General features: G+C 52.6%; 7 protein-coding genes across 7 annotated transcripts; 5 read left to right on the forward strand and 2 right to left on the reverse strand.

Annotated features, from left to right (window-relative positions):
- Positions 1-402: 402 nt before the first annotated feature.
- On the reverse strand, positions 403-2273 carry PtrM4_043480 (CaiA, Acyl-CoA dehydrogenase; the record flags this gene model as incomplete). Its single annotated transcript, XM_001937342.2, has 5 exons — positions 403-885; positions 935-1260; positions 1314-1740; positions 1798-2096; positions 2147-2273. The coding sequence occupies 5 exons, from the start codon at positions 2271-2273 to the stop codon at positions 403-405; spliced, it is 1662 nt and encodes a 553-aa protein (XP_001937377.1).
- A 779-nt stretch (positions 2274-3052) lies between these two features.
- PtrM4_043490 (putative cupin domain-containing protein) lies at positions 3053-3574 on the forward strand (the record flags this gene model as incomplete). The annotated part of the gene is made up of 3 exons (XM_001937341.2): positions 3053-3173; positions 3221-3274; positions 3360-3574. The coding sequence occupies 3 exons, from the start codon at positions 3053-3055 to the stop codon at positions 3572-3574; spliced, it is 390 nt and encodes a 129-aa protein (XP_001937376.1).
- Positions 3575-5124: 1550 nt separating this feature from the next.
- On the forward strand, positions 5125-7907 carry PtrM4_043500 (uncharacterized protein; the record flags this gene model as incomplete). The annotated part of the gene is made up of 4 exons (XM_001937340.1): positions 5125-5230; positions 5292-5423; positions 5476-5937; positions 5998-7907. The coding sequence occupies 4 exons, from the start codon at positions 5125-5127 to the stop codon at positions 7905-7907; spliced, it is 2610 nt and encodes an 869-aa protein (XP_001937375.1).
- Positions 7908-8303: 396 nt separating this feature from the next.
- Positions 8304-9468, forward strand: PtrM4_043510 (uncharacterized protein; the record flags this gene model as incomplete). Its single annotated transcript, XM_066104487.1, has 3 exons — positions 8304-8422; positions 8494-8701; positions 8755-9468. 3 exons carry the CDS (start codon positions 8304-8306, stop codon positions 9466-9468), a joined length of 1041 nt encoding a protein of 346 aa, XP_065959051.1.
- A 1113-nt stretch (positions 9469-10581) lies between these two features.
- PtrM4_043520 (FimV, Tfp pilus assembly protein FimV) lies at positions 10582-12722 on the forward strand (the record flags this gene model as incomplete). The annotated part of the gene is made up of 2 exons (XM_001937339.1): positions 10582-11990; positions 12032-12722. 2 exons carry the CDS (start codon positions 10582-10584, stop codon positions 12720-12722), a joined length of 2100 nt encoding a protein of 699 aa, XP_001937374.1.
- A 549-nt stretch (positions 12723-13271) lies between these two features.
- Positions 13272-15794, forward strand: PtrM4_043530 (FusA, Translation elongation factors (GTPase); the record flags this gene model as incomplete). The annotated part of the gene is made up of 3 exons (XM_001937338.2): positions 13272-13483; positions 13548-14835; positions 14889-15794. 3 exons carry the CDS (start codon positions 13272-13274, stop codon positions 15792-15794), a joined length of 2406 nt encoding a protein of 801 aa, XP_001937373.1.
- A 223-nt stretch (positions 15795-16017) lies between these two features.
- PtrM4_043540 (Tymo-45kd-70kd multi-domain protein) lies at positions 16018-17691 on the reverse strand (the record flags this gene model as incomplete). Its single annotated transcript, XM_066104488.1, has 4 exons — positions 16018-16923; positions 17112-17323; positions 17379-17452; positions 17582-17691. 4 exons carry the CDS (start codon positions 17689-17691, stop codon positions 16018-16020), a joined length of 1302 nt encoding a protein of 433 aa, XP_065959052.1.
- Positions 17692-17788: the final 97 nt, after the last annotated feature.

Genomic DNA, 17788 nt, shown 5'->3' on the forward strand with positions numbered 1-17788 from the left:
ATGTACTATTTACTTTCGATCGAGTTTGAACATACTGGCTATGGACACACGACTTTTGAGGAAATATTTTTCTGTTTCTATGGTGGAAGGCTGGAGAAGGGCCTGGTGGATTTATAATACCCGGATTGTCAACATGGATACGAAAGATCAAGATACCTGACGTAGATATGAAAACACAGTCGCTTGCAGACTAGTGAATATGAGAACGAACACTTTTTGTTGCATACACCTGACTTGGTGGAACATCTTCCCGTGACAGTAGCAGGTCTCCAACACTACATTGTCTGACAATCCATACTGTACAAGCGAGAAGACTGGCGAAACACTGCAAACTTACAACAACTTGGTTTGAACATGTATTGATACAAGCGAGCATGGACTTTATGCCACTGCTAACATACTCTACAACTTCATACCCAAAACCTTGTGTACCCTAAGCGCCTGCCGAATACTCAAATCCAACATAATCTCCTCTGATCCACCAGGAATAGCATAAGCCCTAACATCCCTATACAACCTCTCAACCTTGGCACCCTGACCACCGCGACTATAACTCAGGCCACCGAAGATCTGACTGGCCTCCCTGGCGCAGAACTCAAAGGTCGTTGTGCTCTGAGCCTTTAAGCTGGCAATGGCGCCGCCGAGCTTGAGCATGGCTTCCATGTCGTTCATCTTCTCGCACTGGAAGATGAGGTTCTCCATCCAGTTGTAGCTGGCTTCGATTTGGCGGGCCATGTGTGCGAGTTTGAGTCGGATGACGGGGTGGTCGATGAGACGCTTGCCAAACGTCTTGCGCTTGTGGGCGTATTTGACGCTTTCTTCGTAGCAGACACGGGCGAAGCGGAGGCATTGGATGATGATGCCGATGCGCTCGTGGTTGAAGTTCTGGGTAGAGTTAGTATGTGTGGTAGTACGACTGCGTTTTGTTGCTTACCGTCATGATGACCTTGAAACCCTGGTTTACTTTGCCAATGACGTTTTCGACGGGGACCTTGACGTCCTCGAAGGTAATGTATGTTGTTCCACTGCTCCATACACCCTGGCAGTCCATCTTTCGTGTCGATACGCCGCCGGCACTGCGCTCGATGAGAAGGAGAGAGACACCGTTCATGCCTTCGCCACCAGTGCGGACGGCGGTTGTGAAGTAGTCAGACCAGATACCGTTTGTGATCCATTTCTTCTCGCCGTTGACAATGTAGTGCTTGCCGTCTTCGGAGAGCTTGGCCTCGCAGGTAAGGTTTGCAACGTCGCTACCGGCATCTACGGGATGTTAACATCTAGTTTTGATAAATGCTGAATGCATGAAGACTTACCAGGCTCGGTAATGGCCAAGCAGATCCTCTTCTTTCCGCTCAGCAGATCCGGACCAATTCGTTGGATAAGCTCCTTCTTGCCGAACTTGAAGAGAGGCGGTCCACCAATTCCGTATCCACCGATCAAGCCCCAGACGAGACCACCACTACCGGTTCTCGACAGCTCATCGGTGATGATCATCTCGTGGAAATGATCCCACTTCTCCGGTGGTACGCACTTGACTCTCAGGTCGGTGTAGTCTTTGGGGTATTGGATGCCGAGCATACCAGCGAGGTATCCGCGTTCGCCCATTTCAAGGAAGATCTCGTCGGGGACCTTCTTCGCTTCGTCCCAGTCGGTTACGTTGGGCATGAGCTTCTCTTCGACCCATTGGCGGACTTCGTCGCGGAGCGCAACATGAGTCTCGTTGTAGTAGGGGGAGTGGTACTAAGATGTATGTTAGTCGGGCTGCGGTTCTGTCCACCGTCCTTATGTTTGACGTACTGTTTGGTACCATGACGGGTCCGCGTATGGAATGAGATCTCCGTATGCGTCAAATGGCTCGCTCTCCTCGGCAGCGACCTCAGAAGGCATGGGCGCTACAACTCCGGAGTTTGCCTCGGGCTTGACCACATCCTTCTTCTCCTTCTTGACCTCAACCGCAGAGGTCGCGGGAGGAGCTGGGGGGGCAGCCTTGCTATCTAGCGAACCGACCTGCAGTTTCTGGTACTTCTTCAGGATGCTGTCGTTGTGGTACTTCCAGAACTGCTTTGACGCGTCCTTTCCGGCAACGCGCTGGAGAACTTTGGATTGTCAGTTGAAGTTTGAGGTCTGGAAGATGAGGTTTGCATACTCTTCTTGCCTCCTGGATGCTCCTCCTGGAAGTTGGTCAGGTCGTAGACATCTTCATCTACAATAATCCACAGGTCGCTCGCCGTCTTATGCGACGCGACATCTGCGGTTGAGAAGCGTTTTGCCATGATGCTCTAAGTGTGAGAATGCAAAAGAGAGAATCACGGTACCAAGGCACGCAAGGAGATGAAGTGTCGCTAATGTCAAGACAAAGCCGAGGGCTTCCCAGGGTTATAAGAGGCGTGGTAGGTTTCGGGTACTTTTCACATGCCAGTTGCTACTCCACGCCAAGGTAATCCGGGGAAACCGCCTGCTGCTGAAGGTCGGCCGCGCATATGGCGTGTTTGGGGTGCAGCCGCCGCTGTCTAGTGATCTCGTGAGCGGATTTGCGACTACTGCAATTGGTTCTGCCATGCCTGAGCGGGTGACCTGCTGTTTGAAGGTAAACGTCATCCATGCAAATGCCGAGGCATGCCGCATTGGGTTACTCACGTGGCGGCCCATGGTCCTGCGGGGCCGAAGTTGGAAGGCTTCACATGTCAGTGAGATGCTGACATTTAGATTTAGATGCTTCAGGAGGCGCACATGCTACATCTGTGTTCTCGATAGTAAAAAGCGAATGGCTTGTCTTGTCAGCCATACACGAATACTCCCACGGCCTTTTACTATCAAAGGACCAGTCGGACGGCAACAACAACTCTCTTCCAAGGTTCTCTGATGAGTGTATGGAACTTGCAGGCATCCTGCGCTTAGCTCGATTTCTCTACGAGGGCGTGATCTCTCCATCGTGTTCTGTGTGGGGTCTCCGCATCAGCTACTCGTCATGATTCGCATTGATTCAGAAATGTAGCTCTTCTCGTCCTACCACACTCTTGCGTTATTCTAGAACTCTCATAGACGCATCACAATGCCTGGCGAAGTCTATGTCAAGAAAGCCTCGGACATCCAGGCTCCCGATGGCCCCCAAACCGACGGCATGATTCGCATGCCTGCCATCGTAGACAAGTCTGATCAATTATGTGGCACCGGTAGGATTGATCTACACTGCCAAGGCCGCGACTGCTAACAAGAATAGTAATGGTTGCGAAACCTCATACATCATCGGCAGTCCACCACCACGGTGAAGAGGGTACGTCTTGTGTCACATTTCTGCCCACACCGTTATGCATCTTGACTCGCCATGATACATGAATACCAATCTGATGTTCGCTCAGACACAATTGTCTACGCTGCAAAGGGCCACGGCGCCATAGTGAGTGGGCCAGACGGTAACAAAAGACAAGAGTTAGCCCCTGGTGATTTCGCCCTTATACCTGCATATGCGGAGCATCAAGAAGTCAATGATAGCGACGATGATGTTGTCTGGATCATTACTCGAGGTGGCAGAAACCCTGTGGTCCATAATCTCGAGGGTTGGACTAAGAGCTGAGCGAAGTTCCGGACGAAATCTAGTGGTATGCGATTCGCGTCTTGATCATATTTCCCTCTGTCTATTTCATATCCTTGCAGCGAAGTCTTTCCCTCTGAAGTTATTGACTTTTGTTCGACCGATTTAATCCTTCCGATGAGTGCGGAACGACACTAGTAACGAAAAAACAATCGAAGAGTTGGACACTTGCAAGAACATGGTCACTCATGGTAACTGGCCGAATTCGTGTTCACGGACGTTGTACATTCATTGAGCTCTTGTATACACATCCTTACATGTCATCTTTCAATAGCCTTGTTGATGGACAGATAGGATAAACGGCGATTTCGAGCCCGCCGCGCCAGGCTATTTGCATTGGGATTCCCGGCATCAACACGATCAAGATAGCTGGTGTGCGTCAAGCATTCGAATGCAAGGTGCAAATGGATCACTCATGGCGAGCATGCTTCCAGCATTGGTTAGAAATAGCGAAAGGGCTGGCTGCTACTCTATAATGACCGGTAACCCGGTCAGTGTACCTATGCTAAGGTACTTTTTCGATACTTGGCCCCTGAAAACGCATGGTTGCATAATGCCGAAGTTATTGAAGATGAAATCATAGATGCGCTGAATTCAAGGCGTTGGCGGAGAAGATACTCGATGGGTGTAGCGGAGGCAGAAAGGGGAAGGACATTCTGCGCTAGCGCAACCGACGCTGGCTTCGTTCCTGCACATGATCATCGCATTGCCGTTCCCCTTTCCTCCTTCAAGATCGCCCCGCAGAAGCCACCGGTTGACTGGCCGAACCTCAGGCACACGAGACATACAACATGTGTAGCGACGTGGCTGAAATGTCATTGGGTTCATCTGCCACTAACGTTATTCTGTTAGAGTACTTATCTCTGTGGCTGAGGTGTGGAGAGCGGATGCATTGACAAAGAAGGCATCGCAATTTACACCACTGCATACTTGCGTCCTGCGTTGGTTTTGCCTGCATATACCTACAGTTTACAGGAGACAACTACAAGCCATAAGCCGTCTGACAGCTACCAAAATTCTATTCCGGCCTGTAATCTAAAACATCCTGCGGAGGTCAGCTGAACGAGAGTCGAGAGGCAACCTGGATGCCCAGTCGAACAAGACCCTCTCACAATATAGTCCAACATTCAAAGTAAAACTGCATGCTCGTCGTCTTCACATGAAAATACCGGTACATACCTTGTCGCTACCCGTTTTAAACTCCCCTGTCGACCGCCTCGCGAACGTTCCGATTCCCGATCATTAGCCGGCCCATGTACGTATGATCCCAGCGCTGAGTTGACCCACGACAACCTTGCTCGGTCTTGCACCTGTATCCGTCGTTCACGCGTGCCCCATATGCCCATCGTTATACAACGCCATGGCTAGCGCGTGTTTAGTTTCGCAAAATGCAGTGACCGGGTGGCTTGGGTCTTGCGGGGTTGGAAGGTAGGCCTCGTATTTATACATGAGCCCTGTCCGAGCATTCGAGATGTTGTCGCAGGCTGTATTCTGCGAGACGTTCACTTGCTTCCCCGGATTGTGTCTTTATTATGGCTTCGCTTCTCGTGTTGGGCTTTTCAGCCCTCGTATCGGGGGCAGCTATCCAGCAACGCGATGCTGTTCCAGCAGGATTCGTCGCGCCACCATACTATCCAGGTATGTTGGGACTCTATTCGATTATATCTGTGTTGAATTTTGTAGTGTTAACGTCTTCTAGCCCCACACGGAGGATGGACAGCAGACTGGAGTGAAAGCTACAGGAAAGCATCCATGCTTGTTTCGAACATGACCCTTGCCGAAAAGACCAATCTCACGGCCGGAACTGGAATCTTCATGGGGCGCTGCGTCGGTAGGCACAAATCGTATTATACACAATTGCATCATACCTAACCATAAGCTAGGAAACACGGGTAGTGCTTTGCGAGTGGGTATCCCTCAGCTCTGCTTGCAAGATGGACCTCTAGGTGTGCGGAACACTGATCACAACACCGCATTCCCACCGGGCATCACTGTCGGAGCGACCTGGGACAAAGACCTTATGCAACGTCGTGGTGTTGCGATAGGTGAGGAGTTCCGTGGTAAGGGCGTAAATATCCATCTTGGCCCCAGCGTAGGACCACTCGGCAGGAAACCAAGAGGCGGTAGAAACTGGGAAGGCTTTGGCTCGGACCCGGTACTCCAGGCTTTTGGTGGAGCTCTTACTATAGAGGGCGTCCAAAGCACTGGTGTCATCGCTACGATCAAACATCTAATTGCGAATGAGCAAGAAGAGTACCGCATGTGGAACCTGGTCAAGCCTGGCTACTCCTCAAACGTGGATGATCGCACACTGCACGAACTCTACCTTTGGCCGTTTGCAGAAGGTAAGCTAGAATCGACGAAGGATACGAGCCAAAGCATAGTCACTGACAGACTATGAACAGGTGTACGATCTGGTGTCGGATCTGTCATGATCGCCTACAATGCTGTCAATGGTAGCGCATGCGCACAGAACAGTTACATGATCAATGGCCTTTTGAAGGACGAGCTTGGTTTCCAAGGATTCGTCATGTCCGATTGGTTGGCTCAAATCTCTGGAGTTCCCACGACACTCGCTGGATTGGACATGTCAATGCCTGGAGACAAAAACGACATTCCATTAGTTTTTGGAACTTCTTACTGGATGTACGAGCAGACACGTTCTGTGCTGAACGGCTCTGTTCCAGTGGACCGCGTGAACGATGCCGTGACGCGCATTCTCGCAGCATACTTCCAGATGGGCCAGGATCAAAATTACCCTCGACCCAACTTTGACGCCAACACACAGGATGCTGAGGGCCCTCTGTACCCCGGATTACTCTTCGGGCCACGGGGAGTGGTGAATGAGTTCGTCGACGTCCAAGGTAACCACGCCGAGGTCGCTCGTGAAGTAGCTCGCGATGCCATCACGCTACTTAAGAATGATGGCGGCATTCTACCATTGACCAAGAACGCGTCTCTCAAGATCTTCGGAACTGATGCCGAGAAAAACCCGGATGGAATCAACTCATGCGCCGACCAAGGCTGCAACAAGGGAACCTTGGGTATGGGCTGGGGAAGTGGCTCCGCTCGCTATCCGTACATGGACTCTCCCATTGATGGTTTCAAGGCCCGAGGCGCGACTTACCAGTTTTTCAACACCGACTCATTTCCAGGAAACTCCAACCCGTCACCGAACGACACTGCAGTTGTCTTCGTTACCTCTGATTCTGGAGAGAACTACATTACTGTCGAAAACAACCCTGGAGACCGCACTTCTTCTAACCTGAACCTCTGGCACAACGGTGATAAGCTCATCAAGGATGTTGCTGCCAAATACTCGAATGTTGTCGTCGTAGTACATACCGTTGGCCCCGTCCTCATGAATGAATGGCACGACCTGCCTTCCGTCAAAGCAGTCGTTTTCGCTCATCTTCCCGGCCAGGAAGCAGGAAACTCTCTGATGCAAGTCCTCTATGGCGACGTCTCTCCCTCTGGCCATTTGCCTTACACTTTGCCCGTGTCCGAAGATGATTACCCAAAGTCTGTGGGCCTTGTCGGATACCAGCTTGGACAGCCCCAGGACACATTCACGGAAGGCCTTTACGTTGACTACCGTCACTTCCACAAAGCCAATGTGACACCGAAATATGCCTTTGGCCACGGTCTTAGCTACACATCTTTCTCTTTCTCGGATGCTACCATTACCTCCGTAACTCCTCTCACAGCAACGCCCCCAACGCGCCCCGCAAAGGGCCAAACACCCGCATACTCGACAGCCATTCCACCTGCCTCGGAAGCAGTCTGGCCAGCCAACTTTCCCCGTCTCTTGCGCTACATCTACTCCTTCTTGGACCAGAATGATGCAGACGCCGCCAGGAAGATCGGTGACTCTCCGAGTACATACCCCTACCCTGTAGGCTATTCCAACGAACAAAAGCCTGGTCCACCAGCAGGTGGTGCACAAGGAGGCAACCCCGCACTCTTCGACACCGCATACAACATTGCCGTCACCGTAACAAACACCGGTAACCGCCCAGGCAAAGCAGTTGCACAACTCTACGTACAATTCCCGAGCGAGAGCACAGTTGATACACCCGTGATTCAGCTCCGAGACTTTGAGAAGACGAGCACATTGGCAGCTGGTGCTAGTCAAACACTCAACTTGCGAGTTACGCGGAAGGATCTCAGTGTCTGGGACGTTGTAGCTCAGAACTGGGTAATTCCCGCTGTTGGTGGTGATTATGGTATCTGGATCGGTAGTTCGTCGGACCAGTTGCGCTTGAGGTGTGGTACAGCGCGTAGAAGCTGTGCTGAGGCTGCCAGCCCGGTATAAGTCTTTATCTTTATAACGTAGTATGGAATGTCTATTGCATAATAACTTACGTTGAGACTGTGACTTTCTAGGATGGCTTGAATGCTTGGCATAACACATCCCTCCCTTGGTTTAGCATACCATTCCTGATTTTACCGCATTCCATTCCTCACCCTATCGGAACGACCTCATCTTCGACTACATAACAAACTTCCCGAGATCCTCAGCCCTCCCATCACTAACCCCCCTTTCCCAGCATACCCTATTTCCCTTCTAAACATGTTTGCAGAGCAGAGTTTTTGAACGCAGAGACCATAATGTCACTGCGTTGTCGCAGTCCGCTGACAAGGACAATAGGGACCCAACGATCCGCAACTCCCTGGAAGTGTAACACCTAGTACTGAATTTGAACCCAACATGCACGTCGGATGTGTCATCGATGTCGCGCTGGTAGGTCAGCCTAACCAGGGTACCCGCCTCTTCAATGGACCATTTGTATCGAGAAACGACACCATGTCACAGCAAAGCTGTAAAGAGTATGTTCAACCCCGCCAAACGCTGCCTACGGGCTGAATACGCAAACACGGCTTGCTAACGATCTAAATAGTTTCTGTAAGATTCCCTCTGCGGCCGGTCCGGATGCGCCGTACAAGTACTTTGGTATCGAGTTTGGTCGCGACTGCCGTTGCGGAACAAACTTCTTGCACGACCCGATTTTCAGCACCCAGTGCAATACTACGTGTTTGCTCAACCCTGCGCAGCTATGTGGTGGACAGAACGTCATGGACCTTTGGCTGAATGTTGATTATGTTGAGGTGAGAAGGGCGTTTTACTCTATACTGAAAGAGTGTAGCTGATGGTTTTTTAGCCTGCGAATGGAACGACTACTGGCACACCTACGGATGGCACTCCGGGCTCAACTCCCACCGGTACTCCTACTGATGGTTCTCCTTCTGGAACACCTACGGATGGCAACCCAGACGATGGTACTCCCACGGGTAACCCTGACGATGGCACTCCGACAGGCACGCCAACAGATGGCAACCCCGACGACGGATCACCTTCAGGTACCCCAACTGACGGCAACCCCGATGACGGATCACCTTCAGGTACCCCGACCGATGGAAACCCTGATGATGGATCTCCCCCAGGTACACCTACTGATAGCAATCCGGACGATGGTTCACCTTCAGGCACACCGACTGATGGCAATCCCGATGACGGCAATCCTTCAGGTACACCGACTGATGGAAACCCTGACGACGGCAACCCCAGTGGCACTCCCACAGACGGCAACCCTGATGACGGCAACCCATCGGGCACGCCTACTGGAAACCCTGATGATGGAAACCCGGACGGAGGCCAGCCATCATCTACACCATCGTCGCGACCTCGACCTAGCCGTCCTAACCGATACCCATCATGGGTAGGTGATGGTGTCGACCCACCATACTTCCCTTGGTACCCGACCCGGCCTCGTCCTGGTCATGGGAGGCCCACACCCAGTCCTACTCCAGCCGTCAATTACGGCAACGGCTATGGGACAAATGTGAGACGGTGGTTGGGTACTGTCTGGTACTGAGCTGGGTAGGATATAATGTAGACTAGGACATTCTGTAAGCATCGCCATAACTTCGGTGGTACAAAGCTAATAGACAACAGTTCTTTCTTTAAAATGGCATAGCTCTGGCATTGGCATTTGGCGATTTCCTTATGAAGCAGAGACTACCTAGGTACCATGGAACGGACACGGTGGTCTGACAAGTCAGCAATATTATACAAATGTTGGTTTAATCATGTCCCCCCTGCAGTGTGGTAGGCGATGGTGACGGGGGATCGGGTTGACTAGCTGGTCGAGGCATGTGCATGTTGCGGTGTAGAAACCCCGCAGTGCGCAGTATCAACCCCGCCTTCTTGCTCGTGATGCTGTGAATGAGGAGACTGCATGTCCCTGAAGGTGTGCTGGACTCATTTGCACCGGGCAGATTGGGTGGTCACGCGGCAGGAGTGTAAAGGGGCAATCATGTGATTGGCCGAGAAGTGGATATTGCGTCGATTTATGCCCAAACGCCAGCTGATTGGCGTGGATTGGGTGATTTATCCACGAGATGGTCAGGCAGTTGTGCGCAGAGGGAGAGGTTGAATTAGATGGGAGACCAATACGATAGCTTAGCATTGTTGTTCGGGCTTGTCGAGGGCAGCTCGAGTGCATTGAGCGATTGAGCAATTTTAGATGAGTCGTGTCGCGTCGGATCCGGCGTCGAAACGGAGCTTATACGAAGCTATGCACCGCGCATTATGCTGTGCTCCGTCTCGCTCAGGCCAGACGTCACTCTGAGCTATGATTGTTTAGGTTGGCGCAGTTCCTGTGGTTGCTCCGGAGAGAGACTTGACTCCTTGCTGGACCGACTTCCCCAGGGGTTCGCTCACCATCCCACAGCTCATCTACTTGCCAGAAGCCTCTTGTTGAAGACCAATTGACCGTGCAAGCTTTTGTTGTAAGTTGCATTCTTGTGAAACCGTCATATATCCCTGTCGCGCCATCGTCACTGCTTGTACATAAACAAATTGGCTGGTTTCAGGCGCGGACCAAGGCCATCATCTCCCACGTATCCTATACCTAAGCCCGCAGCCGGCACTCGTTCGACACCACCTTGCTGATAACACACTGACGATCGCCTCGTCCCAATTCAGCATGTCGAACGGCGTGCGCAACCTGCGCGCCATGTTTGAGAACTCCAACTCGGCATCACCTGAACCCCGCGGCCGCTCGCCGGTAGACGCAGCTATGTTGTCCGACAGCAGCGACCGCCCACGCTCCAGAGTACGCGCCTCCTTCGTCCCTGTTGAGCCACCTCCTACGAGTGCCCCTCGCGACTCCTCGACCGATTTGGGCCAGACAAAGGGCACCCCATCCAACAGCGTTGCCGCACATCGACGAGAAAGTTTCCGCGTGAGCCAGGACAAGCCCGACGAGCTTGCTGAGCTCAAAAAGGCCGTCAGCGAGGAAAAGGAGGAGCGTCGCCAGAGCGTGGCTGTTCCCGAAGCTGTGCCCGAACAGGCGGTTGAATCACGCGAATCTTCAATACCGGCTCCGCCCATCCGCGACGAAGACGACGCCGCCAACATGCCCAATCTGGGCTCCATCATGAAGGGCTCCGACTTTCCCGAGTCGTCTACCCGCGTTGATGTGGAGGTGCCTGCTCCTGTCATTGACGACGTCAAGCCTACTGAAGCTCCAGCTGTCCCCGAAGAGAGCGCGGTTGAGGCCAGCGAGCCGACCCCGAAAGCTTCGCCAGTGCTTGCTGCTGCCCAACCCGCTGAGAACCCCGACAAAGCTACGACGGGCGCCCAGGAAGATGTTGCGCTTAGGCCAGCAGCTCCCACCGAGGAAGCTGCAATTGAGGACGACAAGCCTGCTGTGGACGGAGCTGCTGCTGAGCATGAAGCTGCCATTTCAGATGAAAGCTCGGCGGCCGCCCAACCCGCCGAGAACCCAGACAAGCCTGTGACTGGCGCCCAAGAAGAGGCGACCCTGAAGCCCGCAGCTCCCACCGACGCAGCCGCTGTTTCTGGCGAGACGGCTACTCTCGCGCCCCCAGCTTCAAGCACCGAGACTCCCAAACCCACTGCGAGCAAAGCAAAGACAAATGGCACTCCTGCGACAAAAAAGCAGGAGATCAAGAAACCTGCCACCATCTCGACCACCAAAGCTGCCAAAGCACCCATTTCGGCCGCCAAAAGCCCACTGCCAAAAGCTGCACCCAAGACTCCCCCGAAGCCCAAGGCGGCCACACCAGCTGCGCCTGCTCCAAAGCCCAGTCCATCCAAAGTAGCAAGGCCGGTGTCTCAGGCAAAGTCAACAGCTTCCAAGGAGCCCGTCAAGGCCCCAGTCACCAAAGCCCCGGCTCTGAAAACCCCAGCCGCAGCAGCCCCAGCCAAGAAGACCAGCCGCACTTCTCTGCGGCCTCCGGTTGCATCATCGGCCCCAGCGCCCACCAGCAGTGCCGCTGCTAAGCCCAAGGCTGCTGCTCCAGCTCCAGAGAACAAGAAGCCAGCTGCTCCCAAGCCAATTGCCACTGCTCCCCGTAAAAGGCATGTCTGGTTACATCTAACCCCCTTTTACTCCGCTAACAGTATTACAGCACCTCGCCAACTGGCTTCAAGAAGCCAGCCCCGAAATCGCCCACCCGCCCCGTCGGTCTGCCTTCTCGTCTCACCGCGCCTACCGCTGCCTCAGCTGCCAAGCATGGAGAAGAACAAGCTACGAAGAAGCCAGCCACTACAACTCGTCCTGCAACCAAAATTGCAGCTCCCAAAGCTTCACGACCTTCAGTTGCACCCACTGCGACCACTGCGACCAAGCGACCAGAATCACGTACGTCGACCGCGAGTTCCGCGCCCAAAGGCGGTTTCCTCGAGCGCATGATGCGACCAACAGCCGCAAGCTCCAGCAAAACCCACGAGAAGCCACACGAGAAGCCGCAAGACAAGCCTGCGTCTCCACCTCGCAAAGCCCCTGCCGGCTCGAAGCCTAGCACTCTACAGAAGGGGAAGAAGAAGGTCGAAGAAGTCGCGGCCAAGGTCAAGGACGCCGTAACCAACGGACATGATGATGAACACAAGACTGAGGATGAGCACAAGTCCGAGGGAGAGGCCGTCAAGGAGTCCGATACCACTGAGCAAGCGATCGAGGGAGCCACCGCTGAAGAAACACCACAAGAACCGGCCAAGGCAGCCACTCCAGTCCAAGATGTGGAGCCAGCCACGGAGCCCACGGAGCCGGTCACTGCAGAAGTGCAAACATCGACCGCAGAAGCCGAGACTGTCCGGTAAATGCAGATCTTACGGCCTCATATATCCCGTGTCATATGAGACGCATCGTTTTAAATTCTGGACCTTTACATACGACAGTTCATAGGCCGCCCCACGACCGCGAAAATTACGGCTTTTGGCGGGATTTTCAACGGAGATGTTCTTTTAGTTTCTCTTCTCTTCTCAGACAGCATTTTCTGGAGCGATTGTTTGGCGCAACCACATTCATGGATGGATACCTACGGACATGGGAGTGGGGGAAAGATTTGGATACAGATTATTGTGTGTATAGTTGTCCCTGAGCGAAGGGTTCGCAAAATTTGGCAGACATTACCAGTAGACTATAATCCATTCTTCACTCCAAGACCTTCTCCAATGCTAGTTTGAAAGGTTCACGTTTTCGGCGTTTTGTTTCAGGTTGGAACGCGTTGGCACGTGACTGGCACCTCCGCCCGAAACTCCGATGGCCCAACTTTTTCCAGGCGGGCAAGCGACGAAACGTAGCGACAGCGGTCCCGAGCGTCGTCGTTTCGTTCTTTTTTCTTCTTGAGCCGTTGCCTGGTGTTCAAGATGAGGGTTCAATCTCTTTTGCGGGCACAATCGCTTGCCACAAGCAGTCTTCGCTGTTCTGCACGATCAGTTGCGAGAGCACCTTCACGATGCGCTCTGTCGACAATTGCGGCGTCGCGCACACCGTACACTAATGGCTCCAAGACCGACACATGGATAGAAGGCCAGAAAATACAAAATCAACGGAGGTGGCAGACTACAGCCGCCAAAGTGTACGTCTCGCTAGAGACTGACCCTAGCGAAAGCGAGGTGCTGAAAGGCTAATTGATAATTTAGATTGGAGCAAGCGAAAGATGACCCCTCTACTCTGACACAAGAGAAAATCGTCGAGAACCTAGACCCGGTCGAGTGGGAGCGATTGTCGAGGGTACGGAATATTGGTATCGCAGCGCACATTGACTCTGGCAAAACCACCGCCACCGAGCGCGTACTCTTCTACACTGGCCGAATCAACGCTATACACGAGGTGCGGGGTAAAGATGCCGTGGGTGCAAAGATGGACTCTATGGATCTTGAGCGTGAGAAGGGTATCACTATTCAGTCCGCGGCGACTTTCTGCGACTGGGTCAAGAAGAACGACGAGGGAAAAGAGGAGAAGTACCACATCAACTTGATCGACACACCAGGGCATATCGACTTTACAATTGAGGTGGAGAGAGCGCTGCGAGTCCTTGATGGAGCCGTCATGATTCTCTGCGCTGTCAGTGGCGTGCAAAGTCAGACCATTACTGTTGACAGGCAAATGAGGCGGTACAATATTCCTAGGATATCTTTCGTAAACAAGATGGACCGAATGGGTGCCAACCCCTGGAAGGCAGTCGAGCAGATCAACCAGAAGCTCCGGATACCAGCTGCGGCTCTTCAGGTGCCAATCGGACGCGAGGATGGCTTCTTGGGTGTGGTTGACCTCGTTAGGATGAAGGCGATATACAACGAAGGACCCAAGGGTGAAATCATCAGAGAAACTGACGAAATACCTGCGGATATTGTTGAGCTATGCAAGGAGAAGAGGCAGGAGCTCATCGAGAAGCTGGCAGATGTTGACGATGAGATTGCGGAAATCTTCTTGGACGAGAAGGAACCCACAATAGCCCAGATCAAGGCTGCTATCCGCCGAGCGACTATCTCCCTCAAGTTCACACCCGTCATGATGGGCTCTGCGCTTGCAGACAAGTCCGTACAGCCGATGCTCGACGCCGTTTGTGATTATCTGCCAAATCCGTCCGAAGTCGAGAACATGGCCCTGGACAAGAAGCGTGCGGAAGCTCCAGTCAAGCTCGTCTCATACAACTCTCTTCCATTTGTCGGTTTAGCCTTTAAACTGGAAGAGAGCAGTTTCGGACAGTTGACGTATATCCGTGTATACCAGGGTACACTGAGAAAGGGAATGAACGTATTCAACGCCAGGTCAGACAAGAAGATTAGGATCCCCAAGATTGTGCGCATGCACTCGAATGACATGGAGGAAATTCCTGAGATTGGCGCTGGAGAAATCTGCGCTGTGTTTGGTGTCGACTGCGCGTCTGGTGATACCTTTACTGACGGTAACCTCGCATACACCATGGTAAGCAGCCACTGCATAATGAATATTGTATTCCGCTAACCCCTCTCTCTCAGACTTCCATGTTCGTCCCCGAACCCGTCATCTCGCTTTCGATCAAACCCAAGCACACCAAGGACACTCCCAACTTCAGCAAAGCCATGAGCCGCTTCACGCGAGAAGATCCCACCTTCCGCGTCCACACCGATGCCGAATCACAGGAAACCATCATCTCAGGTATGGGTGAACTCCATCTGGACATTTACGTCGAGCGCATGCGCCGTGAATACCGCGTCGAATGCGAGACTGGCCAGCCCCAAGTCGCCTACCGCGAGACCATGACACAGCGCGTAAACTTCGACCACACGCTCAAGAAGCAGAGTGGAGGATCTGGAGACTACGCGCGTGTGGTAGGCTGGATGGAACCTGCCGAGTCCCTCGGCGAAAACAAGTTCGAGCAGCAAATCTCCGGTGGCACCATTTCGGAAAAGTTTCTGTTTGCTTGCGAAAAGGGCTTCATGGCTTCCACAGCAAAGGGTCCCTTGCTCGGCCACCGCGTCCTCGGTACCTCCATGGTCATAAACGACGGTGCCACGCACGCCGTCGACTCCTCGGAAATGGCCTTCAAAAACGCTACCCAACAAGCCTTCCGCAAAGCCTTCAAAGCCGGCGCCCCGCAAGTCCTCGAACCCCTCATGAAGACTACAATCACCGCGCCCAACGAGTTCCAAGGCTCCGTCGTTGGATTGTTGAATAAGCGAAACGCTGTTATCAACGACACTGAGATTGGACCAGAGGACTTTACGGTCTATGCGGATTGTAGTCTGAACAGCATGTTTGGGTTTAGTAGTCAGTTGAGGGCTAGTACGCAGGGTAAGGGCGAGTTTAGCATGGAGTTTAGCCATTATAGTCCTGCGCCACCGCAGTTGCAGAGGGAGTTGGTGGCCAAGTATGAGAAGGAGCAGGCGGCTAAGAATGCTTAGTGAGAGACTGGCTATGAGGATATGTTAAGGCGGTGAGCTGGTTGCTTGCATGTATAGATGGTTAGGTTTCGGGGCGTATATGTGTTGTATGTGAGAGACAATGTGGTGGGATGTACGAAATACTGTACTGTTACATGTAGTATACGGCTATGACGAAAAGAAAATGATATCCCCTCCAACAATCAAACACCGCCTTACCCTCTTCTACCCCCCTCGATACAATCTACTCGACATCCAACCCCGGTCTCAAACTCTTCCTCTCAAACGCCCTCCTCACTGCCAGCCCAACCTGACTCCACCCATTAATCTCATTGTGCCCCCCATGTCTCACAACCTCCAACTCCAGCACCCTTTCCCCCCTCGCATCCGCCACTTTCTTATACGCAAACGCGCCCCTTTTTACCCTCTCACTCCCATGAATACTGCGTCTTTCCTCCTCCATCGACACGGATTCATCCGCCAACATACGCGTTTGTAGCGGTTCAAACAGGGCTTCTGATTCACGGAACGTGATATCCTGGTCATTTCGCGCATGCAGGATATGGATATGGAAACCCTCGTGTTTGGAGGCAGACGGGGACGTGTAGGAAGTAGAGATTAGGGCGGACAGGCGAGATGCAGTATCCCAAGTATCGACAATACGGGCGGTGATGTAGTTTGCGATGCGGGGGTAAGCATTCAGTGGTTTAAGCACGGGGAAGAAACCGCCGATTTTGTAGGTTTGAAGCAAGAAAGGGAGGTTGCGGAAGGGGGAAACGAGGATGATGCCTGCGAAGGCAGGAGACCCTCGTTTACTGGGTTTGATCCATGCTTGTGATGTGGTTTGAGCTGGGAGGGCGGGAGATAGCGGGTCGGCGAAGTAGAGGGCCGCGGCTGATGTTACTGCTGTTCCGAGACTTTGGCCGAGGAGGACGGTGCGGGAGGCTGGGTGAGAGAGCGTGGTTTGGAGGTAGTGCAGGAGGCTTATGGCGTCGGTTATTAGGCCGGTTTCGGTGGGGAGGTGTGGGGGTTGGGAGAGGGTGGATGGGGGGAAGCCGCGGTAGGAACAGGTTAGGAGGTGGGTTTTGGGTATGGAGGTTATTGAGCGGTAGGTTGAAGGACGTTGGTTTTGAGCAATGTTACCGGCGTTCTGGAGTTGTTAGTTTTGGATATAGTGGAGATCGGAGAGCAACTGGACGTTTTGGGTATCGTGGAGCGTAGTAGGAGGGAAATTAGAGACTGAGGATATGGAATCTACGAAGATAAGAGTGATAGCGATATAAAGAGAAAGATGCCGCGATGATAAGGATGAAAAGAGTAAGAGAAGGACAAACTCACCCCATGGAAATTCACGACAACCCTAGTCTCCACATCCCTCCTCATCAACTTCTCCCCAACAGTCCCCTTAAGCCCCTCGACGGTCTCACCTGCCGTCGCTGCGCTAACAAGCTCATACTCATTCTCCAAGTAGACGTCGAGCGGTAACACGTGCCAGCAAAACAGCCGCTCATTGTCTAATGTCGTGAGCCAAAAAGGTTGAACCTGGCCCTCTGCCATTCCAAGCATCAGTCAAGTGTCCAGTTTGTTTTACGGGGAGGAACTAACTGGCAAACCCAAATTCCTCTGGATTAGTCACATTATGCCAAAAGTTTGTATTGAATTTATGTGCGTAGAGGGCACTATATCCCAGAAGGTTTATGTTAGCGAATCAACTTCCCAAATATCACTGCTTGTCCTACGCTTCCTTCTCTTTTCTCCACCTCTCTGTTCCCATAAACCATGAACAGTAAAAAGTAAGATCAACTTACTATCTCTGCATACTCGGATTCAACAACGCGCCTATGAAAGCCGCCCACAGCATGCCCAGGATAGAAAACGTCCAGTACCCCTTCACAAAGGCGGATTTGAGGCTCGCCATTGTGTCTGTGGGTTTCTCGGAGCGAAAAGGATAAGTGCAGGTAGGGTGGTGTGTTGGTTGCGGGAAAGACAAGTTGGATGACAGATGGTAGGATGCG

The sequence above is a fragment of the Pyrenophora tritici-repentis genome, chromosome 10 (genome assembly GCF_003171515.1).
Source record: "Pyrenophora tritici-repentis strain M4 chromosome 10, whole genome shotgun sequence".
In the NCBI taxonomy this organism is placed as follows: Eukaryota; Fungi; Ascomycota; class Dothideomycetes; order Pleosporales; family Pleosporaceae; genus Pyrenophora; species Pyrenophora tritici-repentis.